Source organism: Neomonachus schauinslandi, chromosome 4 (genome assembly GCF_002201575.2).
Source record: "Neomonachus schauinslandi chromosome 4, ASM220157v2, whole genome shotgun sequence".
NCBI lineage: Eukaryota > Metazoa > Chordata > Mammalia > Carnivora > Phocidae > Neomonachus > Neomonachus schauinslandi.
The window spans coordinates 149,503,593-149,530,652 of NC_058406.1; the positions used below are offsets into that span (position 1 = coordinate 149,503,593).

General features: G+C 35.0%; 1 protein-coding gene across 7 annotated transcripts in view; it reads left to right on the plus strand.

Moving 5' to 3' along the window:
- Positions 1-27,060, plus strand: part of MTDH (metadherin) — a 56,115-nt gene that overhangs the window by 13,376 nt on the left and 15,679 nt on the right. The window contains exons 3-8 of one of the 7 annotated variants that reach the window (XM_021688680.1): positions 12,903-12,987; positions 13,706-13,882; positions 15,300-15,365; positions 16,732-16,968; positions 19,492-19,578; positions 21,773-21,871. In XM_021688680.1, the coding sequence (XP_021544355.1) occupies positions 12,903-12,987; positions 13,706-13,882; positions 15,300-15,365; positions 16,732-16,968; positions 19,492-19,578; positions 21,773-21,871 (751 nt within the window). The remainder of the gene's footprint in view (positions 1-12,902; positions 12,988-13,705; positions 13,883-15,299; positions 15,366-16,731; positions 16,969-19,491; positions 19,579-21,772; positions 21,872-27,060) is intronic. The other 6 variants (XM_021688683.1, XM_021688682.1, XM_021688681.1 and 3 more) reach the window with 6 other exon arrangements.

The following is a 27,060-nucleotide window of genomic DNA, read 5'->3' on the forward strand; positions in this document are numbered from 1 at the left end:
TCACCAAGTATTTTAAACATGCTGTGGGATTATTAAATACTCATTTTGCCAAAAGAATTTACTCATGACTTGAACATCTTTTATATGAGTAAGGTTCCAGGTATGTAACATCCCTCTTATTTGAAAACAGAACTGTGTTATCTTTGTTAATAGTGCACTTCTGACATAAAAAGCTTACCAAAATTGTTCTGTGGTATTAAGGTTGAAACAAATTGCTGTTCTGATGGAGATATAGTTGTCTTCTTATTAAACAGTTTGACTTTGTTTAACAAAAGAGAATGTTCTATATTCAGGTCATTATTAAAAGGTTTGGATGTGCACTCTTAAGTTTTCAAATAAGACAATCTGTCATACCCCATAAATGATACATTCCTGGGATTTTATTCATTTTTCAGTTTTCAGTGTTAGAACTGACCCAGTTTTTATTTGACTCTAGTTTGTAAGTAGGCAAAATGTAAAAAACTGTTAACAGTGGGTTGTTCTGCTGTGGGAGAGAGACTTTTCATTTAAATCCTTTTGGTACATTAAATACTTGTTCCCCCCTCCCCCTTTAAAACCCTACACATGCATAACTTCTTTTCAAGAAAGACAGACAAAACAAAAAGTAACCAGAGGTAGGTAAGTGGTTTCTAGGAACCAGAATGCAGCAGATCCAGTCCTACAGAATAGTAGTATGAAATGGTTGCTACAGTTTCTGAATGCTTGCAATTTCAAAATGTCTTTGAAGAACTGGCAAGATCAATTCTCCCCCTGTAACCCAATGAAATTGGTCTAGGGCCACGACAGTTGCAGGTGGGATGGCTTAAAATGAAGGATAGTTGTGGGAAAGAGTTAAATTTATGCCTGATTTTGCCTTTGGCAGAAAAATAAATAGTAAATGACTTGTATTAGCAAATAAGGATACAATTTCGGGATTGTGAATTTACAGAATGAATAGTTTATATGTCTAATACGGATTTATACTTCTTCCATCTAAAGTTTCCTTATTTCTGGGCTTTCTACTAGTGAGCATTTTATGCTTGTTCTTGCTTCCAGTTCCTGAATTATCCTATAAAATTTGTAGTTGGAATAATTGATGAACTACCATTCATTTCTGATTGATGAATTATATATAGATTGGGTGCATGAGGATGTAAAACTATAGTTTAGAGTTTATAATCATTCTGAAATTTCTGATAGAAAATAATTATAATTGACATTTGTTAAGTATCTGTAATATGGCAGGCACTGTGCAAGGTGAGGTGTGTGTATATGTGTGAATATATTTACATATATCTAGTAGAGACAAGTTACTGAGTACCTACTGGGTATACTTTTAAGACTTTATAGAATATTTATATGTTTATTTATGCCCACAAGAGCACTGAGGAGGTGGTATTATACCTATCTTACAAATAAGAAACCTGAGGCATAAGTTACCAAAGCTACTAAAAGTAGTCAGTTCTATCCCAGACCCATCTGACTTCACAGTGTGCTTTTTACTGCTCTGTATGATTTCTGATTCTTTCATAAACTCTACAAGGCAAATAGAAAGAGCCCCATCGTACAGATAAGGGCTCTGAGGCACAGAGGGATTTTGCAGTTTCACTCATTTCATAGTTTTCTGAAGTAGGATTTGAATCCAGCTCACTCTGGTGCCAAAGCCCATGCACTTGTTAATCACTTGATGGTACCGCCTCCTTTCAGTTGCTGTTGATTTTTAAGGACAAAGCTTCTGCCTTTGGTTTGCTGCCTATTTGATTTGACTTTTTGCATAGTAGTAAATGCTGCAACTCATGGCTAGTGTTTCTTTTTGCCATCTGCATCTTGAATTTATGCTTTTAACCTGGTTCCAGTCCAAGAGACCTCATTTCAGTTAATTTTTTATGCTCTTGCACTGTGTGTTTTTGTGTGTTTTAAATATGTGTTTTTTAAGACTTTTTATTACTTTTTTTGTAAAGATGCTTATCATAGATCTACTTAAAAACCTTAAGACACATTATTGTCTGTTTTCGTCTCAGAGCCATATCTTGGGCACTTTGAGAAGTACAGTTTGCCTGTAGAATAATTGCAGTCTAAGCTGTGATACTGAATACCTTGCCCTGTCACTTGAGTAAACCTCACAGAGAAAAACATGGTCTAAAAACCATGTATGACCAGAGTTATAGATCTTGGGTCTATAAAGCAAGTTAAACTACCATAGTTGTCTAGGTCTTTATTTGGCTGTGAAGGTCAATGCTTCATTGATACTGGTCTCTAGCAGAGTCCACATAGGACCATTAGCTAGGCTGAATGTATTGTGCTGTTAGATGCTGAAGGGAATAAGAAGAATGGAAGATGTACTCAGCCCTCAGAGAGATTGCAGTCTAGTTAAGTAAATGCAAGCACAAGAGAAGATACCAGGTAACAAGGCTTTGGGTGCCAGATATTCAGAGGAGTAAGATTATTCTATTTGGGTGGCCAGAAAAGATTGACTTAATAGGACTCTTAAGGATGGGGATGGTATTTCAGTAACTAGAAGTGAGGAGGCCAGTTCTGGCAGGTGAGAGAAACAAATGAACACAATCAGACATTATTCAGCTGAAGCAAAAGAGCATATTCAGACATACTCAACGGAAAGCCCTAGACAAGTTTGACTGGTCAGGGTGGAGTGGGGGTATGACAAAAACAGGTATGTTCAGCTGGCAGCAACATTTATGAAAACAAATCAGGTTTGCATCAATGATGATGAGGGTCTGAATTAAAATAGCAGTGTAAAGATCGTTAGAGAAACAATAGAAACAAAAATGTATGAAATTTGGTCACTGTCAGGTTGTTCAGGATGAAGTCAGTGGTGTCCTACTGAAATACTAATATCACTCATTATAAGTATTAATAAGCTCTTACATTTTTATGATGCTACAATAATACAAATATTTTCACATCTCTTAGCCCTGATGAATAACTCTTGGTTGGGGAAGGAGGGGAGTATAATCATTTTTTTCAAATCCAGCTCATTAAAAAGAGTTTAGTGGATTGCCCAACATCACATAGCTAGTAAATAATGATCCCTAAATTTTGCGGGGGCACCATTTCTCAAAGTGTGGTTTGTGGACCCCTGGAAAGGGGCCTCGGGGACCTTTCGTTGGGTCCAACTATTTTCATAACAATAGAGACATTTGCCTTTCTCAGTGTGTTGATATTTGCCTTAATGGTACAGAAGCAGTAGCAGGTAAAACTGCTGACCTCCCGAGCACAAATCATGACTGTGACACCAAACTGCTAGTAGCTGTATTCTTTATTGCAATCCACTCACCATTAAAAAGAAAAAGAATGCCAGTTTCACTTAAGAGTGTCCTTAAGCTGTAAAAATGATCATTATTAGTTTTATTAAATCTTGACCTTTGAACACATGCTTTTTAATTATTTTGTATGATGAAATGGGAATTATACATACAGTGTGCTGTGTAGTGAAGAACAGTGGTTGTCCTGAGGACAAACACCAGTACCGTTGAATTACAGTCCTGACTAGCCACTTCGTTCATGTTGCTCCATTTTAACATGAAAGAAGAACTGATAGATAAGCCATGGTGATTTAGACTTGGGTATTTGCAGACATTTTCTCAAAAACAGTCAGGATGATCCTGTCACTTCAAGGAAAACAACATTTAGTATTTATTGCAAATGATATAATGATTTGTTTCCAAGTGAAAATTGGAAATTTAGAAAATTTGTATCTGCTACCATGAGCTTGACAGCATCCCAGTGCTTAAAGAATTTCTGATGAGATCAATTGTGATATTAACGATTGAGATTTTTAAAAATACTGTATACAGTGGAATATTTTAACATTTTAGAAGATGTGTGTGACTCACTGAACCGGTATTTTCCAAATGACCAGTGCTTGCGTGTTACAAAATCAGGCAGTGTAAAAGATTCATTCAAAGTGCAGGATAGACCAATAGAGTATGGGAAAGTTCATCGATACAGATTTCATGTTGCAACAGTTTTTAAGAAACTACCACTTGACAGGTTTTGGCGTAATGTTTTTTCCTTCCTCTGCTTAAAACTCTTCACAACTGGGCGCCTGGGTGGCTCAGTTGGTTAAGCGACTGCTTTTGGCTCAGGTCATGATCCTGGAGTCCCTGGATCGAGTCCCACATCGGGCTCCCTGCTCGGCAGGGAGCCTGCTTCTCCCTCTGACCCTCCCCCCTCTCATGTGCTCTCTCTCATTCTCTCTGTCTCAAATAAATAAATAAAATCTTTAAAACAACAACAACAACAAAAAAACTCTTCACAACTTCCCATTGCTCTTATGCCACAGTCTTGAACATAACCACTCAAGTCTCTCTTCCTATCCCTGACCCTCCCTAAGCCCAAACACATTGGTTTTCTGTCTTTCTTTTTTATTAAACAGCTTTATTTTGAGATATACTGTAGAATTTATTTTGTTAAAGTATATGATTTCAGTGTATCTGCAGAGTCATAGTGTAGTTTTTGAACGTTTTCCTCTTCTCAAAAAGAAATCTTGTGCCCATTACCAGTCATGCCCCATTTTCCCTTCTTTTCCTCTTAGCCCCAGCCCCTGTCAACCACTAATCTTTGGTGTAATATCAAAGAAGAATGCAATTATCTGAAAAAACTATTAAGACAGTCCTCGTTTTTCCAATTATATATGTATGTGTACGTAGCCAGATTTTCTTCGTATGCTTCAAATAGTGTATCACACAGTAAAATTAAATGCAAAAGCAGGTATGCAGGCTGTCTTTTATGAAGCTAGACACTAAAGATATTTGCAAAATGTAAAGCATACCACTGTTCTCACTAAAATGTTTGTTGTTGTGGAAAATATAGTTGTTCATATAGGTGTAATTATACAATATGTAATGAGTCTACTGTTCTGAAATAAATTAATATATATCTAAATAATATCTTAGTTTTAATTTATAATATGGTAGCATATCAGTAGGTATAATCCATGTAAACAAAGGCTCTTTGACATCCTCAGTCTGTTTTAAGAGTAATCCTATATCCAAGAAGTTTGAGAACCACCACTCTAGGAGTAATCAGTGTTTAGAAGACCAAAGACAAACTTACTCCAAGGCATCATAGTTTTTAAACAAGTGTAAGGTATAGCAGCTCTTAGCAAAACAGAGAACCCCTGCATGCCCAGTGAGCTTACATGCATTTGTGTTTTACCTTCCATAATACATCTTAGAAACTAATTTAAAACCAGGGATTGGCAAACCATGACCTATTTGCCATGTCTAGCTCTCTGCCTATTTTTGAAAGTGAGTTGGAATGCAGCCACACTTACTTAACTTATTTATTGTCTATGGCTGCTTTTGTACTCCCAACAGCAAAGTTGAGTGGTTGCAACAGAGGCCTTATAGTCTGCAAAGCCTAAAATATTTACTGTCTGACTTTTTTTTTTTTTGCTGAAACCCTGTTTTAAACTCCAATATAGTCTTTTGGATTCATTAAAATGTTTTTATCTGGAATGCTTTGAGTCTGATTGTGTAGGTCTTGGACTCTTGACTTTTCGGGCTCCTTGGGCCACAAAATCTAGTTTCGTGAGTCTTGGATTCCCATCCAAGGAGTTAGTTTTCAGTGTCCCCTTTAAGGCAAATACTATTTTCTATAAAAGAGGGTGTATCTTGGGCGCCTGGGTGGCTCAGTTGGTTAAGCGACTGCCTTCGGCTCAGGTCATGATCCTGGAGTCCCGGGATCGAGTCCCGCATCGGACTCCTTGCTCAGCGAGGAGTCTGCTTCTCCCTCTGACCCTCCCCACCTCATGCTTTCTCTCTCTCTCTCTCAAATAAATAAATAAAATCTTTAAAAAAAAAAAAAAAAGAGGGTGTATCTTACCAGAGAAACGTCATTTCTGCTCCTAGAATTTCCTGTCTAAACTCTGACATTTGCAGAAATGAGACCAGAACCAGGACTTCCACCCTAGCCCATCCTTTTTCCATGATGCTGTAGTTATATGAGGCAGGAGGGGATCGAAATACGGTGAAATAATGAATTTGGTTTTAAACATACTAAAATTGAGGTAAAAATGGGGTCTCCAAGTGGAATTAATTTATTAGGCTGTTGGAAATATGAGAACCGTATCTGGGAAAGAGTTCGGGGCTAGATAAAAAGAGTTCTTAAGGAAGGTTTCTTGTAATTTTTTTAAGATTCTGGGTAGATAGCCATGCTACTTATGTGGTGTACCATAATTCATGAGCTCACACTAAACATATTTAAATAATTTAATGGCTTGGATGATGGATCAAGTATACAAATACGATAGCCCAGAGGTTTTATTTTGGGGACAGTGAGAGTTGGGCAGACAGGGCTATATGTAATGCAGTCTACTTTTAGGCTCTTCCATTGATTAACCAAATATTAATTGAATACCTTCTCTCTGCAAGGTACGTTATTCTAGGCACTAGGAATATAATGGTTGATAAAACAGGATAAAATGGGAGCGGGGGGACAACTGAAAATAAGCAAATATATTCTCTCATGTCAGATGGTGGTAAGTGCTGTGAAAGAAAATATAACTAATTAGGGTAAGGAGAAAGAGGTAAAGTTTAAGTTGTGGGCACTTCCCTGCACCTGCAATCCTGCTCCTTCCTTGCATTCAGGAAAATGCATCAGGATAGTAGTGAGTAGAATAGTCTTGGCTCTAGTTTGAATTACACCACCTCTGCCAGCCACCACCACCACCTCCTCCAGAAAAGGGGGGGAACATCAATTGCAACTCTCTCTACTTTTAAAAAGGTTTATGACACTTTTTATAATTAATCTCATCCTAATATTGTGTCACCAAGTTACTAAGATTAAGAATTGCTGGTGTAGAAAAATGTAAGTAATATGCTCTTTGAACCGTCCATCCTTTGCCATTTAACCATGCCCAGCTTGTTTATATGTTTGAGACAAGTGAGAAAAAGAGTGCTAAATATGGAGCAATGTAAAATAAGGACTTGCCATATTTGTTTAGGCAGAAAGTGAATGAAATTGATTTAAAGCAATAGTTTTCAGATTTTCCAAGTGGCAATTGATTTCACCAACTAACATTTTAATTTTGTCAGGTATGTACATTTTTAAAACCACTGTCACCATTACAAAAAAAAAAAAAAAGGAATTTTGACACAGTGGAAAGAGAAAGAACAAAAATCTCAGAAAACAGAATAGTTTTTGCCATGAATTAGTGGAAAATCTTACATACTAGCCACTCATCCGCAGACAAAAGCATCATAGTATCCACTTCTGACCTCTAGGAAATACTCAGCATTCCTCTTTTTCAGGTTCCATTTCCTTTATCACTCCTGACTTTACCAGCAGTGGCTTTAGATAATTATAGGGCTTTAAATATCAGTTATGTCAGTTCACCAAAATTTTAAGGACCAGTATTTTCCAGAAAAGACAGTTAAGAAATTGAGTAAGGATTACATTTAGAATCTGGCTGCCTACTTTGGTGCAAATAACTGATTGCAAAATAAAGTATCCTCTAACTTAAAATTTGTACAGTATCTCTCTTAATGATAGTTTTTGACTCTATACGAATATTTAGACTCCCTAAAATTGAGCAGTTCTCTGCCCTTTTTTTTTTTTTTTAATACTTCACAATTCCTTAAAATCTGCTAAGAAGCAGCCATTTCGGTAGATCTGCTTTTGCTGCCAACATATACCTTTTGCTGCTCTAATAAGTGTTATCACTTATTTTTGGGTGTTGTCTAATACTAGGAATATTCATTCATGTTAGGAAGTTAAAGGTAGAGGCTGAGCTTATTTATGGAAGTCATTTTAGTGTCTTTTTTTGATAACTCAGCTTATAATTTTTGATATTTTAAGTTCTGTGAATTCGAAAGCATATTACTTGTAGTCCTAGAACTGCTTCAGCATGTGCTTTTTAAGACCATTGTCTCCAGAGTGGAGTATACAGGAGGATCCATTGGGATGAAGGAAGAGAATATTGGACTTTCTATTTATACTTAGTTTTTTATTAAAACAAATGAAGCTTTATTCATTTCAATATATGATGTCATTGGCATCCTCATTTGGAATATTAGAGGGTAGTAAGACACTACATGGGCCAGATCCTGAGAAGAATGGGAAGCTACAATGGAAAGACTGCCCTCATTGCTTCTTTTCTCATAATATATTTTGACAGATTGCAATTGATGTGTGCTCAACTCTGTGGGTTTCTTGATTGTGTTACCCAGTTTAAACTAGACTAACCTTTAGTGAACAGGCTAGGAAGCTGCCGACCGTAGATGATGATAATGCAAATAAACAGAAAAATAGAGTGGGCACTACTATTCCTACTAAGACCTCTGTCAGTCACATCATCATGAGGTTAAGATGATTTAATCAGACCTAATAAGAAATTGGTCACAAAAAATGGAATAATCAAGGAAGATTTTTGAAACAGAAATATAGTCCTACTTCTGGTAAGAAGCCTTGCCCATTTATACTGTGACTTAAGATTTTAGCTAGCGATATTCTGAAACTGTCTCAATCAGCAGGATATCTAAGCATTTAGAATGTGAAGATTGGCCTCCGCAGTTTTTTTTTAAAGATGATTATTTATGCAGTACCCAATAGTACAGAATTTTACTAAATATAATTAAGAATGCTTAGAAGCCACTCTTGGAGGTTTCTTGTTTAAAAAGGGAAAGACATATGTGGGGAAACACTTGTTCTTTCTGCCATGGTAAAATCGCAAAAAACAATATGACAATCACCCGGAACACATTCTTTCATCAGCATATACTGTTGGGTGCAGCATAAAAACATTGTTGATGAATTAAGTAAATCAGTAGCAGAGCAAATTGCAAATTGGAAAAATGTACAGATGATTCTGACATTACACTTGGGGAACTCGGTATATTCTATTTCAGTAATGAAATGCATAAAGAACTAGTTTTGTGAGCAACTAAAGATAAAAAAAAAAATACAAAGATACCTTCTCAAGAATAGATCACTTAATTTAAATTTTTTGGTGTGGAAAAACTAAATAAAAGTCACTGATGGAGGGCCCCTGTGAACTGGAATTTAATTTAAAAAAATAAAATTTGGGGAATAGGGAGATGAAGCCATAGAGATAGCACCATGCACAAAATTCATTCACTGCATTATTTCTAGAAATCTGTGGTGGCAAAAAAGGTATAAAGCCAGACTGTAAATTGGAAAATGAGGCCTTTAATTTATGGTAAGGGCAAGGTGGGAATCATCATCTTTTATTCTACAAAGAAGAGATTCATTGATTATATTTGTCAAAATACTTTTAGAAAGCTGACCAACTTAAAAAGCGAGCCACACATTTTTCTTTTACTAAAATTCAAGTGTTTCAAATATGTTGATCTTTTTTATAATGACAGATTATACTTAGCAGATCTTTTTGGGAAAAATTTGTACTTAATCTGTCCCGTCAATGTTAAGGAAACTTTAACGAGATGTGTCAGAAAGTAGCTGATTTTTTTTTTTTTTTTTAAAGAAACTCATGTAACGAAGAGTGTATTCTGAGAAGTTTACACCATTGTGTGATTTTGTTATTAAAAATTATTTGTTACTTGTGAAAATTATCATATCTGCATAATTTAACAGCTCAGGAGCAGTTTTCTAACAGAAAAATAGCATAGCAGCCCAGGTTCTGGAGCATGCTTATCAAATCCCAGCTCTGGCACTTAAGAATTATGTGATCTTTGGGTTGGTTGCTTAACCACTCGGTGCCTCCCTTCTCTTATCTGTAAAGTGGAAATAATATCATTTGCCTCATAGAGCTATTTTGAGACTTAACTGGGTTAATTAGAAAGGTCTATAAGTGATAGCAATTACAACCAACTTTTTTTAATTTAAGTGTTTTTAGTGAATCCATTTTTAAAAAATGCCAAAATAAAGTAAAACCATCAGATTCAATTGCAGGAACACCTGGTGTTGAGGAAGACTAAATTTTATTAGTTATATTTCCACAAAAACCTTTGCCTACTTAGAGGATGAGGTGGAAGAATTAATGTCATGTTTTAGTAAGCGTGGCCTTCATTTAAATGGATCTGTGTACCTTTGTCAGGTATGATAGTTTTTAATATTAAAAGTATTAAAGTATTAAAATGCATGAATTTAGAAGATTATTCAAAAATAATGAAGCATATTCAGTCCTATTGCTCTGATGTTTTACACATGTATACATCATCAGTAGTAGGATATGTGTAAAATTTACAAATAAGCATTTTGGAGTGTATGTCTAGCACTTTGTAGGTATTTAATAAATCTTGATTGCATGATGACCAGCCATTCAAGAGAGGCTAAGGCTAGCTCCATGGTAGAGTCTGACAACGAATTGGGGGAAAGAACTATGGTAACAAGGGAGCTAGAACTTTGTATTTGCAATTTTCCTTCAAAAGTGTTAACTGTAGTGGAGCTGCCCAGAAGTAAGGTGTTCCTCTGAGTAGGATGACTGGGGCAAATAGTAGCATGTATGCATATTCATTTTAATGCTTTTTATAATATGTTATTAAGTCTCATCTGGGTAAGCATGATTTTTTGGTTAGTTTTTTAAAGGTAACTAAAACAAGACCTAAGCCAAGATAGTTGTCTTTATTTTTCTGCAGATTTTATTTTAGTGACACATCACAGTATTTCAGTGTGAATGTAATTTCTATCCTTTTTTCATAGTTGCTTTCCTTGAAAAAGTCTTATTTATGTATACTGTTTCGTAGTTGGCAATCCGCTTTCACATCTTACTTAATCCTTAAAAGACCTTATGTGAGGTTAGGAGTTTTTGTCCCGTATGGCAGTTGGGGAGAAGGGTTTAGAGCGATTTAGCCCAAAATCACATACCTAATACATGATTAAATTTGTATTTAGAGTTAAATGTAGAGAGACAGAATAGCAGAGTATTTGTGAGGGCAGGATCTAGAGTCGGAACTGAATTTTAGCTCATTTTACCACTTAATAACTCTATGACCTCAGGCAATTTATATAATCTATGGCCTCAGTTCTCGCATCTATAAAATGAGGGTACTTTAGGTAGTTCCTGTAGGTCTGTACTATCCAATGTGGTAGCTACTTACATGGCTATTGAGCACTCTTTCTCATACTATGTTATTAATAGTTTTTTATATTAATTACATTTTGAAATAGTATTTTGAATGTGTTGATTTACATATATTATTAAAATTAATGTTACCTATTTCTTTTAACCTTTTAACCTGTGTGCTAGGAAATTTTAAATTACTAGCATGGCTTGCATTATATTTCTATTGGACAGTGCTGCTCTAGACCAGGGGTTGGCAAACTCTGGCCCCCGAAATCCAACCAGTTGCCTATTTTTGTAAATAAAATTTTGTTGGAACACAGTCATACCCATTTAATTACATATTGTATACGGCTACTTCCGTGCTATAATAGCAGAGTTGTACAATTGCTACATGTAGAGATACATATGCCTTGCACAGCCTAAAATATTTACTGTTTGATCCTTTATAGAAAAAGTTTGCTGACCCCTACTTTAGGCTGTAATCGAAAAGTGCTCAAGGTATTGTGTGTACTTGAGAGTGGATATGAGAGACAGACAGAAAGTGGCCTGGTGGTGGACGCCAGTGGGAAGAGGGTAGTGGGGACTGATTAATACTAGGTACGAGCTTTCTTTTTCGGGGTGATGCAATCATTCTGGAATTAGACAATGGTGATAATTGTACAGCCTCAAGTATACTAAAAACCACCAAATTGTACACTTAAGAAGGATAAATATTATGGTATGTAGATGATAGCTCAATTTTTGTAAAGTGGATATGAGCCTGGTTTGGTAGGTGTAATAAAGCAGTACACGAGACGTGATACATGTTCATGAGAACATGCAAAGAAACAAGTACAGATCAACTATGGGAAATAAACATTGTTTTGAATAGTTTGTTGTGTACTCCTGTTGTCAAAGAATTTTTAATCACTCTGAAGAGCTGTCATTCATTGCTTACTCAAACTATCCTTTACTGCTTTACCCATGAAAAAGGCTTACTATCAAGATACAGTCTTTTTTGGTGGTAAACTTAACTTTAAGATAGTGTACAATAATACATATGTGTAGCCAATATTAATAAATAGTTAAATGTGTGAATACAAATTATAAATAAAATCACTATTTCATGAATGTTAGTACTCTTCTTGAAGCACTAATCTATAGGAATCATGGCTTTATGAGGTTTTAATGAGCTTTTGAGAAGAGAAAATATTAGCGGAAGGGAATTGGAAGTCTATTTCAAAATATGCTTACCTTCTGTGTGTGTAGGTATTTTTTCTTTAATGAATTACTAAATACTAAACATCTACCATATATGAATTCTAGATATTTTCACATTGCTCTGAAACCAACAAAATATTATCTACTTTGTACAGTTGACTCACTAATTTGCTATACAGTAGGGTATTCCAACAATGTGTTTTATGAAATCCAAAAACTGATAATCAGTGCATCATTTTCTTTCTGAACATTAGCAGTAGGTTTTTATTTTATTCTGAACACATCATATTATAGTACCTTATTTATGATGTAAATTAGGGTAGCATGTTTCTAAGGGCACAGACTTTGGAGCCAGATAGACCTATTTCCTAATTTGACTCTACCATTTACTAACTCTTAATGTGACCCCAGACAGCCTATTTAATATTTAACAGCTCTAAGTCTCCATTTCCTCATCTCTAAAATGGGAATAATACCTTCTCTAGTGATTTTTTTTTTAGGGAATAAAGAAGAAAACGAGTGCAAAGTACTTAGCATAGAGTAACCACTGAATAAATGGTAACCTCATATTATTATTGCCATTTAATGTTAAGTTTTTTAATCAAACATTAAATTTTTTGGTTGTCAGCATCATACATTTCATTATGTATCTTACTGACTCCTACCTTTTCAAAAACATAATGAAATATTAAGTAACATTCTATTTTACTTTCAGTCAAAGAAAAATAAGAAGAAATCAAAGTCAGATGCTAAAGCAGTGCAAAACAGTTCACGCCATGATGGAAAGGAAGTTGATGAAGGTACTTGAGCAAGTGAAAGGACTATAGAAAAAATTTTAATCCTTTTTTACCATGGTGCATTATATAAAAGCTGCATTTGTGTCGCTTAATCTTGTATCTAGTTTTCTTTTAATAATTACAGATTTTAATGTACAGATCTGTGACATTGTTAGAAAACTTTTTTTTTTTTTTAAATCTAAGTTCTAAGAATCCAATCGTGCTTTTCCTGAAGGGAACCACTTTGAGATTTAAGGTGTAGCTTAGTATCTTGAGCAATTGTTTTGTCTTTGTTTCTTAGAAATATGATTTGGACTTTTTCTCTCTTGTTCTTAAATACACTATCCCTAGAAGGCTGTGTACAAAATTCTTGAGGAAGCCCTTTATTGTCATCACCAAATAAACCCATTTATTAGTAATTATTTATAACACTCTCAATTCTCTCCAGCGGGATAAAAAGATCTACAGGATGACTTATAGTTATCATTTTTCCTAAATCATAGATGACAGTTGATAAAAATTACCAGAATAAATAATAATGGCAGTTAGCTGCCTAAAACAACATATTGGGATTAGAATAAATTCTTAGGATAAATTAATATAATCAGTACTCTGGGTTTTTAGTTTACTCTCTTAATTTATCATGATATCTTATGTGCCCTGCCCCATTTCCCCCCTCAGAACTACAACGTTTTGTCTTCCCCTTTACTGAATAACACTTTTTTTTCTGGGGCTATGTCAGGAGCCTGGGAAACTAAAATTAGTCACAGAGAGAAACGACAGCAGCGTAAACGTGATAAGGTGCAGACTGATTCTGGTTCATTGGATTCAACTATCCCTGGGATAGAAAATACCATCACAGTTACCACCGAGCAACTTACAACTGCATCATTTCCTGTTGGTTCCAAGAAGAATAAAGGTATATTAGTGGAACATAAGAGTCATACATCAAATCCAGCTCCTTTTAATCAGATGTACAAAATATCATTATGTCAAAATTTGACTATTTTGAACTGCTTACATCATTGTGCTGATATACCCTTCTTCGTGAGAGCACCGTGGACCACATATTGGTTTACCTGATAACCAGCAGTGTTACTTGTTACGTAACGCCTGATGAATGGCCTGCTAAATTAAAATTGCCTTTCTGCCTTGAGTCACGTGAGAAAATGATGTTGCCTTTTTTTTGTGTGTGCATTGCTTTGCCCCAATTCTCTTACATCTCCATTTCTTACAGTGGACAAGACATTTATTAAATAAAATTATTTGTCACCATTCTGCATGTTGGATGCTTTCATTCCAAGATGAAACAAGCATGTTCTGGATAGTGCAGGCTCTATCTGGACTTCTTATCACCCTAACTTTTTGAGAATGCCATAGGTGTTTGATAAAGCTAGACTGAAACTTCAGAGGTTGTTGAGCTGATATTCTTCCCAAGTATTTCAAGTGCTCACACTATCCAGTACTGATGGCTTCTTAAAGCTCTTTACATTGCCATCATTTTTACCCTGGAGACATCAGTCTGCAGAGTGATACTATTCAACTTGAGCATTGACTTTTCTTCCTTCACTTTTTTGTTAATTGCCTCCTCACCCTGCATTTGTCTCCAGACCACTTTCTTAGCTTTGGTGTATTTTACTTTTTTGCTTGATGACTTGCTGAAATGTATTGCTTTGGTACAGCAATGACTTCTATTTATGCATTTTCGCTGTTACATGTTAGCCATGTCTTAGCACTCCGTTTTGTTGGGGACCCTTTTTCACTGTCTTGTGCATGCCTGCCTTTGCTAGCACAATCTGTCTGCTGGCTTTTTGATACATTGTAATCATTAAATGCTTTTTAGTGTCAGAGAAATGGTATCCTTGTTATAATATGTATTCGTACCTCTTGCCATATTTCCTAAGTCCTGGTCCCAAATACTGGCAGTGTTCTTCTTAAGTTGGATGTGTTTGCTTCCAGGATTATTGAAAAGGCAGCTGGTATTGTTGAGAGGTGGCAAAGTTGAATCCAATTACAGAGCCCCAGTTCTCCAGTTCCTACTTAAAAGAATCTCATAAGCATTACAGAACAGCAGACTCTACATATACTTAAGAGATTTTCCAGTTCCTATATTGCCATTTTAGTTGACTAAGAATATGGTAACTATAGAACTCAGTTCCTTAAGGACATGTCAAGTGTGTTGTGAGTAAAACTCTTTTCCAGTATAAGAATTTAATACTTGAAGAAACAATTTATTAAAAATAATAAGTGAAAACTTAATTTATATGTTAACTCCTAATTTAATGTGCATAGTGGCCTATTTAGTATTAAATAAATTTTATTTCTATTTCAACCAGGTGATTCTCATCTAAATGTTCAAGTTAGCAACTTTAAGTCTGGAAAAGGAGATTCTACACTTCAGGGTGAGAGAAATTACATGTAACTTAAATTGAAGGCCCATCAAAATAGAAACTTATATACATGTCTGTTTCCTCACATGAATGATACAGAAGGAAAAAAAAGGCTTAGAAATGATTTTTAATTACTAAAGTAACATAATCACAATCCAGAGATTTTGGAAAATGGAAAAAAAGAAAAGTCATTCCCACTTCCTAAGAGTCTTTGGTATGTTCTAGTTGTTTCTCCCTCTCCCCATATGTAAAAACATTTTTTTAGTAGTAGTTTACATGCGATTTTTATTCTTGCTTGCATTGTGTAAGCCAATAGAGAAAAGAAAGATTTGGGGTGGGGGAGGACTTGGTTTTAATATAGGCATATATGGGATAAAAGACTTTACCCCTGTTTATTAAGAAAAAAAACCTTAATACCTATAATCGTTTAAATTGCTTCCTTAACAATATCAAATATTTTACAAAAATGGACTACAGTCTGAAGTTATACTGTGCTTCACAATTAGAAAATATATTTTATTTACTTGTTTATGATAAAGATTGAATTAAGTAGAGTGATATACCTTACCTAGAAACTAAAAGTATGGTAGTAAAATATAAACTCAGAAATGAAAAGCACCTTCTTGTTTCAGGCTTATTTTAACCCTGTCAGCTTCCTTCATTCCCATGGTTCTCAATCCTGGCTACACATTACAGTCATCTAGGAAGCTTAGAAAAACAACACACACACATATGTACATATACCTGCATACAAATATTCTGATTTTATTTTATTTTTATTTTCTTAAATAATCTCTATGCCCAACATGGGTCTCGAACTCACAACCCCAAGATTAAGAGTTACATGCTCTACCAACTTGAGCCAGCCAGGCACCCCTAGAGATTCTGATTTTAATTAGTCTGGGCTGAGGCTCCAGTGTCTACTTTTAAGAAATTTTTCAGTTGATTTTAATGTGCAGCCAGGTTTCAGAATCACTGCCTTATACTGTGTGTGTGTGTGTGTGTGTGTGTGTAAATAAGAACGGAACATGGAACTAAGGAGAATTGTTCATATTTTTAGTGGGTGAGTATTCTGAGCATAGCAGAGTATGTGTTGTTTTCCTGTTTAATCTTTTGTACTTTCTTTGAGCAAGTCATTCTGCTGTTGAAAACATCATTAAAATATAAAGTTCAAGCCTACTCTTAGTTTCTAAATTAAAGTCATCCATTGGTGGTCATGTCACTTTTAGGACATCATTTTTATTTTTAAAGCTCAAGCTGTTTAGAGGACAGTAGGGGAAAAAATGAGTGATAAATATAAACCAAGCAAATTTGAAAATATCCCAGTTTTCATAAGGAGTCATGTATCAGTTTTTAATCTTCTTTTCTTTTCTTTAAGTTCCTTCAGGATTGAACGAAAACCTCACTGTAAATGGAGGAGGCTGGAATGAAAAGTCTGTAAAACTCTCCTCACAGATCAGTGCAGGTGAGGAGAAGTGGAATTCTGTTTCACCTGCTTCTGCAGGCAAGAGGAAAAGTGAGCCATCTGCCTGGGGTCAAGACACTGGAGGTGCTAATGTAAATGGAAAAGACTGGGGAAGGAGTTGGAGTGACCGTTCAATATTTTCTGGCATTGGTAAGAAGTGTTAGAAAATTTTAAGTTCATTTACAATTGCTTATTTCCAGTACATTTTGAATTTTCCAGGAATGAAAAAAAAAAATCCATGAGTAGAAAAATGAGTAAAGCTATTCAGAAATAATAGTAATAACTAACTCATCTCAAACCTTCACATAGAGCAAAGTGGTAGCTAAAAAAGTCAGTAATAGCATGTATTACTCGCTCTTTACTAGTGCTCTCACATACTTTTATCACATCTGATTATCAGTGTAGCTAAGGGGTATAATTGTGTATTTTTAGTGATGTTATAAATGTAGTGTGTGAACAGACTTTTTGATTAATTTCAACAGTTCTGTTGAGTTTAAGTAAGAATAATAAAAGTTTGCAGCATCCACTTTTATACTGTTTTGCAGTATATATAATTAATTTTTCTCCTCGGTTTTAAAGATGAAGACAGTAGTTGAGAAGCTTATTCTTGTTGAAAGCCATCAAATAAAAAGCAACTTAATTCCAGTGTGTGTGTGTGTGTGTGTTTGTGTGTGTGTGTGTGTGTATATGTGTTATAGAAAAGAAGTCCATGTTTAATATGGAAAACTTAGAAGGAAAAACCCACTGTTATTACACCACCCAATGACAACCACTGTTTTTTATATTTCGTTAATGGTCTTTTTTTTCCTGTGTAGTTTTTTGGGGGTTTTTTGTGTTTTTTTTTTTTTTTTTTCATAATCTAAATTAGATGCATTTTTATGTCCCTCCCACACACACACACTTAATATTGTAACATAAACATTTTCCTTTTTGTAAGGATTTTTAGTTGAAGGCCCTGCAATATATTGTATAAGCATAACATATAAATTATTCAGCTATTCCCATATTATCAAGAGAATTTTCTGTTTTTTAACCATTGTAAGTAGCATGGCATTAATATATCTGTTTTGGGGTTGTTTTTTTTTAGGATAGATTCTTGGGAGTGATATTATTGGGCTAAAGGGAGTATAAACATACAGTGCTCTATAACATGTTGTCAAAGTATTTTCTAAGAGAGTAGTTCTAATTTATACTGTCAGCATCTATTATATGAGTGCCATTTATCCTGTGCTGACCAAGATTGGGTATTCTTATTTAAAAAATCTTTTCTAACTTGATAAACAAAAAATACATAAATTGTTCTGGTTAAATGAGGTTGAATATTTTTCACAATTTTCTTGGTCATTTCTATTTTATGAATTGTCTATTCATGTTCTTTGCCCATTTGTCTAATGGCCTCTTGTTTTTTTTTTAAATCAAGTTGTAATTCCTTGTACGTTAAACATACACTTTTTTCTGTTATGCTTGTTGCAGATATTTTTGTTTTATTTCTTTTATTTGGGAGAGCAATAGACACTGTAGAGTTTTTCGTGATTAAGTACAAAAAAACCTTCTTCCAATGTTATTTGCTTTTCCCATCACTTTTAAGCCTAAAAAGATTCATGTTGACTATTGTCCCCAAGAAGCAAACTCTAGATCATTTACTGATAATTATTTTTAAGCTTGTTCTTCCTACAATGTCCAGAAATTGTGTAGAAATATCAAAATTTGTTTGGAAGAAGACAGTCCCTAAATTCCCAGCCTCATTTTCCATAGTGAAGAAAGCAGAAATGTCTATGCTTTAAAGCATCCTTTCATATTTAACAGAAGATCATCAGATTTTATCGAGTAATGTTAAAAACTGTGGCCTTTTCAGATATTTGCAATTCACTTATAAAAGCTACGTAGCATTTTCATAATTAGGACATAAATTAGACGGTACTTGCTGAATGGTTGCTACAGATAAAATTAAGCAGCAGGTTAGAGCTCCTGCCTAGGTGGATTAGGACCTTTGTTGAAATTGAAAGGGAACTATATTAAATTGGGTTTGTAGTGAATCACTAAGAAGAGACTGGTGTGACTGGTCTCATGGATGTATACGTTCCTTAAAATACTCATTTATATAAGTAAGAAATAGCTTGAAAATATTGAGGAAATAGTACAGTATAGTGGAATGAGTGTGGACTAGTTGGAAATGGACCTATTTGGAATGAATCCCTATTTTCCCACATAATAACTTTTATGGAAATCAGGCTTAGTTTTTTAACCTGTATGAACCTCCTATTTCAGTAGTTGTGAGGATTGGCTGTAATGAATGTCAAGTACCAAGTTCAGTGCCTGGCCCCAAGTAGTAGCATAATTATGGTAAATAATAAGGTATCTTGCTAAAGTGGAGAAAGGCATAGGCTTTGGAAATCAGCTTAAGTTCCAGTCATGGTTCAGCTGTTTTCTGGCTGTCAGAAAGTCATTTAACTACTCTGAAATTGTGCCTAGCAGGGTTACCCTAAGGATTAGAGGTGTTTGGTATGAAGAGCTTGGCCTGTAATAGACATTCAGTAAATAGTAGCTATTGCTGTATTGTCCTAATTTCTAAAGTTATCTTTAAATATCATTATCATAGTTTAAATCTGTACATATCTTTCAACTTTTCTTTTGCAAATTGAAGGTTCCAAGTGACGTTCTTTATTTTAACAGCTGCTTGGTCTAGTGTGGATAGGGGAATGAATACCTCTGAACAGAATTCTTCTTTTGCATCTCTCACACTTAACTCTGCTGTTTCTGGTATGTGAAAACAGTCTTTCATTTAGTTAACAAAAGAATTTCTGTTTAAATTCTTTGTAGCTCATGCTATTCGAAAAATAAAAGTCAAGTACTGCTATCAGCATAAATAATAGATATATAAAGTAGCGGAGGCCTTAATAAAAGGAGAGAAAAGAAGACCTAAATTCTTATCTGCAAGTGGCTTGGTTCCTTTCTGTAGTGAAGATAGGAAGATTCTGTGGCATAACATAAGTGAAAGTTCCTTGGCATACAGACAAATACAAATAGAAGGCCTTCCCTTCAGGGTTATACTTTTCTGTTACTAGTGTGTTTCTACCATACTTCTACTTGCAGTTTGCTATTTCTATTTGCCCTTATTCATCATGAGTTTATATCTAAGCCTTTTAGGTTATGTAGAACCTCACATAATAACTCTACTTAGAGTATCTATTGATTTAGAAAATACAGTATTACTAATAAACTATTACCAATTCAGCATTACTTAAATGCTGTAATGGATGTGCCTTTTATTAATCATGTAGAAGTCATATGTACTTAACAAATACTACATAAATATGGGAGGTGTTTAGTTTGTAACATTTTGTTCACTATGGAATTCATGGACCCAGTGTACTGATTATGTAGCTCCACAGTGTCTGGAGTCACTAGAACTCTAGGGGTCAACAGACTTTTTCTGTAAAGGGCACAGTAATAAATATTTTAGGCTTTGTGGGCCATACTGTCCCTGTGGAACTACTTAATTCTGACATTGTAACAGGAAGGCAGCCAGAGACGATACATATAAACAGGGGGCTGTGTCTGGTTTTGAAATACTATTCTTTTGATCTTTTTTCAGTCATTTGTAAATACAAAAACTGATCTTCGCTATGAATCACACAAAAAGGGACTGTTTGCATTTGGCCTGTGGGTCATAGTTTGCCAACCCCTGCTCTCATAGACTACATTTCAGTTCCAGAGATAGAATTAATTGCCTCTTTCATTTGGTGACTTGGTACAGCACAGATGCTATTCTCTTCATGTATTCAGAGAGAAAAAGAAAGCAGCATGGGCTGCTAAAGAAATAGCAATAGTGTTACTGTGGTGCTTATAAGCAGCTAATATACTAATTATATATGGATTTATAGGGTTGTTCTGTTAAAATTTTTATTAAAAAATACATAACTACTTTAAGTATGTATCAAGCCATTATATTATGGAAGGCTGGTAAGATCATCTATAACCAGGTGAAAACGTTTAAGTTAGGAAGGGCTTTTATAAGAGGACATGATTGTATGTAAGTCTTTTACGGTAATAGGTTTTCTTAACCATTTCTTTGTATCAGTGGCTCCAAATCCTAAGTGAGGATCAGAGTCTCCCAAGGATTCCAGTACATGTGAAAATTCTGATTCAGAAGGTCTGGGGGATATGTATCCCTAATGGAGAATCCCTGCTTTATGTTTGCATTCTAAAATGAATTTATAGCTATAGAACAAGGGTTTTTGACCTGGCACCCATGAATTTCTGTGCCCCCAAAATTATCTGCAAAATTTTGTGTAGGTTCTGGACAGAGTCCATCACAGCTTTCATCAGATTCTAAAAATTATGTGACCCCATTCTCACCCCGCCTCCTCCCCAAAAATGAAAACAGAAGGAACTTAGGAGATAATAGTCTCTTCTCTTTAAGTGCACCTGAACTTAACTTGGCCTCTAAACCACCGGCTTCCCTCTGTCTCACCTCTCTAGATAATCATCTGTTTCTTTAATTTTTTCTTAGGCAGAAGTTTCCAGCAAACCTGGATATTTTCTAGCTCTCTCTTTTCAAGGTCCTCAGGTTATAGGCATATCCTGAAACATTCAGGATTTCTTTTGTGCTTTATTATTTTTCATTAAGAACAAAAATAAAACAACTTTTTTCACCTTCTTGAAATTTGTAGATAATCAATTTGAAATATGTGTTGTAAAAGACAAAATCGAATGGATTGGTACTAGGGACAATATATAATTCCCATCAGTGAATTCAGTCAAGTATTATCATGCTTAATCTGAAATTACCCTCAATTCTACTTTTCTTTAACTCTTTTTCTAATGTCTGAATTTTTCCTTTTAGGGGAAATAAAAAATAATTTAGACTCCGTGTGCAAAGTATAGAACTATTGTTATGAAGCATCATTAGAAAATTCCATTTTTAATTTTATTGCATTCGTTTTCATTTAAGGGTCTACTGCTGAGCCAGTTTCTCATTCTACCACTTCTGATTATCAGTGGGATGTTAGCCGTAATCAGCCCTATATCGATGATGAATGGTCTGGGTTAAGTATGTCCTTTTAAAAATTATGTTTTTGTTTTTGTTTTTTCAGAATTTTCTTTCTAGCACCCTAAATTCATGCTTTATGTTTTAATTTTAATCCTAATTTTCACCTCTTAGGCCATAGTAATATAATTTAATACCAAATGTGTACTACTTGTAAACTGATGTTTTTGAATAACTGTAGAATTTAAATTTATACTTTTTGTGATTGAGGCAATATTTAAACGTGATGTTTTCTTATAGTTGCTCTATAGTTTTTTATTTAAAAAAATTTTTTTATATGAACATTCTGTTTCTCTTCTTAGTTTTAGTATAATAGAGTGAATATAATATATAGGAATGGCTTTCAGTTTGTGAGGTATGCAAGTTTTGTATTTTAAAATAATTTTCTTAGCCTGATTACCAGTAGAAACTTAGGAAGGTTAATGACCAGAGTTATTTTAAAAAAAAAAAAAAAGAGGAGAAGGGAAAAAGAATATGGTTTTTACGTTCAGAGAACTTATGCCATCTTCGCTTAAAAAAAAATCTGAGATTTTTTTTCCCCGCACAACCTCAAACCTCAGAATGTACTCCTTAGAATTTTTACAGCCATCCTTTTCTTTTTATTTAGCATTTATATGTTACCTTGTGGACTTCTCCACCATTTGGCTAGTGCAAAAAAAAAAAAAAATTCTTGAAGAATATCTTGTGTTTCTTCAAGTAGAGTTGAAATGAAACCCTCTAAAAATAGGAACTCTCAGTTACTCTTGGATCCTCGGTACCTAGTGCAGTGCTTTATACAGAGGTGTTCAGTAGTAATAATGATAAGAAAAGCAAACAGCTGACTGTGCCAGGCACTCGTCTTAAGTCTTGTGGATTTTATTAGCTTATTTTAATGCTTACAATAATTCTACAAGGTACGTGTTTTTTTTCCCACACTTTCCAGATGAAGAAACTGAGGCAAAGAAATGTTATCTGACCCAGGTCACACAGCTAGTTAAGTGGAGGAAGTGGTATCAAACTTGGGTAGTCTGGCTCCAGAGTTCATGCTCTTAACCACCACAGGGTCCAGCCTTAGTGATGATGGTAATTGCGAAGGTAAACTTGCAACGCAGTACAAAAATTAGTCTGTAGATTAATAAGTCTCCATAGATTCACCAAAGCACAATTCCTACAGATTAAAGGAAGTGAGGTGGAAAGGTAGATTAGGCCATAAAAAGCCTTGAATTGCTGGCTAAAGATTAGGGAGGTGGGGTTGGCGTGCTACTTGAGAAGAAGGTATTTCCTACTTTAGTCCTCACTTTAAAACGTTTTACCTCATACGGCTTGACTTCAGCACTTATCTTGGAATCTAGAGTAATTGAGCTGTAAGATGGAGCAAATAATCTGTCCCATCTACTTCTGTAGATTGTTGTGAGGTTTTAATGTGGTAGTGAATGAACATGAAAGCTTTTTGTAATTACAAAGTACCATATAAATCCAGGGTATTACAGGATGTGAAGGTAACGATTTTGGAAAATGAAGTCTGTACTTTTGAAGAAAGATCAGCTCTGTGCAGGATAGAATTGAAGAGTGGGTTGTAGGAATGCCAGAGAATAGCGGTGAGGCAGCTATGGGCTGAGGCGGAGGACAGCTGAGCATCAGGGCTCTAGGCTTCCCTGCCTGCACAGGATTACTCCACTTTTATCCATTTTAGAATTCTTATAACATGAAAAACATGATTGGCTGCCGAAATAAAAGACTGAAGCAAAAGATGTATCCACAGGACTCTGTTGAAAGTTAAAAGTATCAGAAACACCATCTTTGACACCATCTTTCATTGGTTAGGCTCTTAGCAGTCTTTTAAGTCCAAAGTTTCTCTTTAACCTCATTTTTCTCTGTGAATTTTATTTTTTGTTTTATCATCTATAATGTGGCTAATTTTGGTACTCCGTGCACTTAATTATTCCTTCTAAATTTACAAAATGCATGATTTAGTATTTGAGATTACTAATCCACAGAGTATGTATATGTGTATGTATGTATGTATATACATACGCTGGCTTTACATTTCGTAGTGTGATATGATTAATATATTGACCCTCTGGTGTGAGGCATAGACATCATTATCTGACAGAAAGGCATTGGATTTACCCGAACACTTGAATATTAAGTTAAGATGCTAAAGTACAGAAGATACATTTTTTTAAAGGCGGGTGTTAATCTTATCCGTTGTCTGGATCATAAAGGAACAATATCATCATAACCCCTGTAAAAAGTCAGATTTTGAACAGAACTTTGTTTTTGTTGGCACACCAGAGTGAGTGAATTTGCTGCAGCATAGTTAGGGGTTGAGAGCATGAGCTTTGAGGACAGACTACTTGGGTTTGAATTTTAGCCTTGACATAAACTTAGGTAGGTACATGGTCATTGTATGCTTCAGTTTCATCATCTGTAAAAAGAATAGTTCTTCTCCCACAGTTGTTGAGAGAATTAAATAATAAAGTATATAAATATAGCACTTAGAACACTGCCTGAATATTCAGTAAGTGCTGTGGTGCTGTTGATATTCTTCTAGGGGCAACATTTGTCTACTCGGTGGAGTCAATTAGTATTGTCTGTTTGAACACTGGAGAGTCTTTCTAACATAATTGTTTTGTTGTATTAAAGTTAATACTAAAGTAAGTTCTGACCAGAAGCAGCTGACAGCCATTTTTTTACTCATAAGAGATTAGCTATGAGATGCTTAAACCTAAAGCATTATTCAAGCAAATTAAATAGATAAATTCCTTACCATTTTGAAAAGACACTAATACAGCTCTTTGAAAAGATATTGGCAAACCGATGGGAGAATTTTGAGAAATGAGAAGTTACCCTGTTTATAAATGGAGAAAACTATCCAGTGAATGAAACTATACTGCATAGTTTCCTTAAAGGAAAGAAGTTTTTAGCATATTAGGCCCATGAATCTTAAGAATTATGTGTTGAAAAGTCTCCTGGTGACAACTTTTATGTTTAGGTAATCTTTTGTTTTATAAAGTAGTTTTATTTGATCCCAGTTAGTAAGAAAACAAACAAACCTGAAACCAATAAACCTGGAAAAAATCACCATAAACCTTTATAAAGCCAATAGAGATTTGTGCTTCTGTTAATGTTCTTACGTAGGTTAAACCATAGGCTGCAGTCATTCCCCAACCTTTCTGGTTATCTAAGCCTTTAAAAAAGTAATGTTCCTAATACTTTACTAGATTTTTACCTGTTATCCCCCCACACCACTGTATTTATTAAGAAAATAGTTTATGGGGTGCCTGGATGACTCAGTCGTTAAGCATCTGCCTTCCGCTCAGGTCCTGATCCTGGGATCCAGCCATGCATTGGGCTCACTGCTCAGCGGGAAACCTGCTTCTCCCTCTCCCACTCCCCTGCTTGTGTTCCTGCTCTCGCTATCTCTCTCTGTCAAATAAATAAATAAAATCTTAAAAAAAAAAAAGGAAAGAAAATAGTTTATATGTTAGTATATTGCCCACCCACTTGTCTAAACTTTTTTTTTTCCTATAAAAGAAAGTATCTTTTCTGGCCAGAGGCCTTGGAGACCTGGCTTATGGAGAGCAATATGCCAAATCTGCATTTCTTCTTTGTGAGGTTTAAGCAAAACCTGTGACATTCAGATCTCCTTACAGTGTTCTTAATGAATGCTTAATGTAAGATGAGCAGTTGGTTCCAGATGTCTACTAGATGCCTTTATACTTATAAAAATGATTTCTACATTACGACACACCAGATGTATCTTACTGAGAGATTTACTGGGGTTGTAAGAAATAAATTCTTAGTTGTGTGTGCCTGATAGCTTAGAAACTGGCTTTCTATTGTTAATGTCATCAGTGCTACATAAACAGAACACCTACCATTCATTGAGCACGTACTGCATTGTTGTGCACTGCTTTAGATGTATCTAATATAATCTTCTCAGTCATCCTGGAGAGTTAGTGTATAACCCACTAAGATTATGAAATTTCACCCATATCACATAGTGATTAAGTGGTAGATCAGTATTCACATGTAGATCTGTTTGACTCCAGGTCCATGCCTTTAACCCCGATGTGGGTGTACCGTGCAATACTGCCTCTGGATTCCTGCTCGTAGTAGTAAATTTAGGGAGGGACTTCCTTTATTGCAACATACTTCACAGTTGTCATCACTTGTTACATGTTTAGACTATCAGTTCTTATTTTCAGTCTCTTTCCATCCTCTACTGTTTTAGCCCCTTTTCTCCCTTTCCATAGCCCTGTGACAGAAAGTCTCATTCTGTACTTAAATGTCTCTTGTACTTACCTATCTTCATCTCTGAATAGATAAGACCAGGAGCTCCATGTTGGGGGTGGGGGGTATATTGTACTCATTTTTGTATGTCTAGTACCTACCCAGCTCAAGTTCTAATATATAGTAAGTGCTTAATAAGGTGAAATTCCTGTAATTCTACTATTAGGATATATCTGTTGTTACTATATTATTTTCTTCAATCTCTTCCTCATATAAATTTGGGATCATGTTTTAAAGACAATTTTGTCTATTTTTTTTTTCTGTGAGCACTTTCCCAGATTATATTCTTCCGAAACATAGGTTTTAAAGCCTTCGTGAGGTATCATAATACCTCCCCTTTAAACAAAAATAATAGAGTTCACATGAAAAAATAAGAACAGCAAAGAAAATAAGAATCAGGCAGATTTGTCATTCGAGTTACTAAAAAGTATTACAGAGTCATATATGGCACCATCCCAGGAATATATCTGTGAAATAGGATAGAAATTCCAGAAACAGACTGAAGTGTATGTGAAAGACCTCAGTAGTTAGTAAAAGTAACATTTGACATAAATGGGAAAAGATTGGATTTTTCAATAAAGGAGTGCTAGAATGACTTGTTCACCATTTAGAAATAGAGCTTAACCCCTATCATCTTAAACCACTGGAAATGAAACCTGGCTGTAAGTAGTCCTTGCAGAGGTGATGTGGAAGCATTTCGGAAATCCAGGGAGAGGAGAGAAGAATTGACTTTGAGAGCTACTTAACCAGGATAAAGCCAAAGATTGTTTTTCCCTTTTTAGAATAAGCAAGTGATAGCTTCCCAAAGGAGGTAAAATTCAGTGCCTTTTAGAGTGAAAGAAAGGGATCTAGAGGTCTAAAATAAAAATTTATTCTTGAGAATAGATGATAGAAACCCTGAAAGTGACTTGAATATT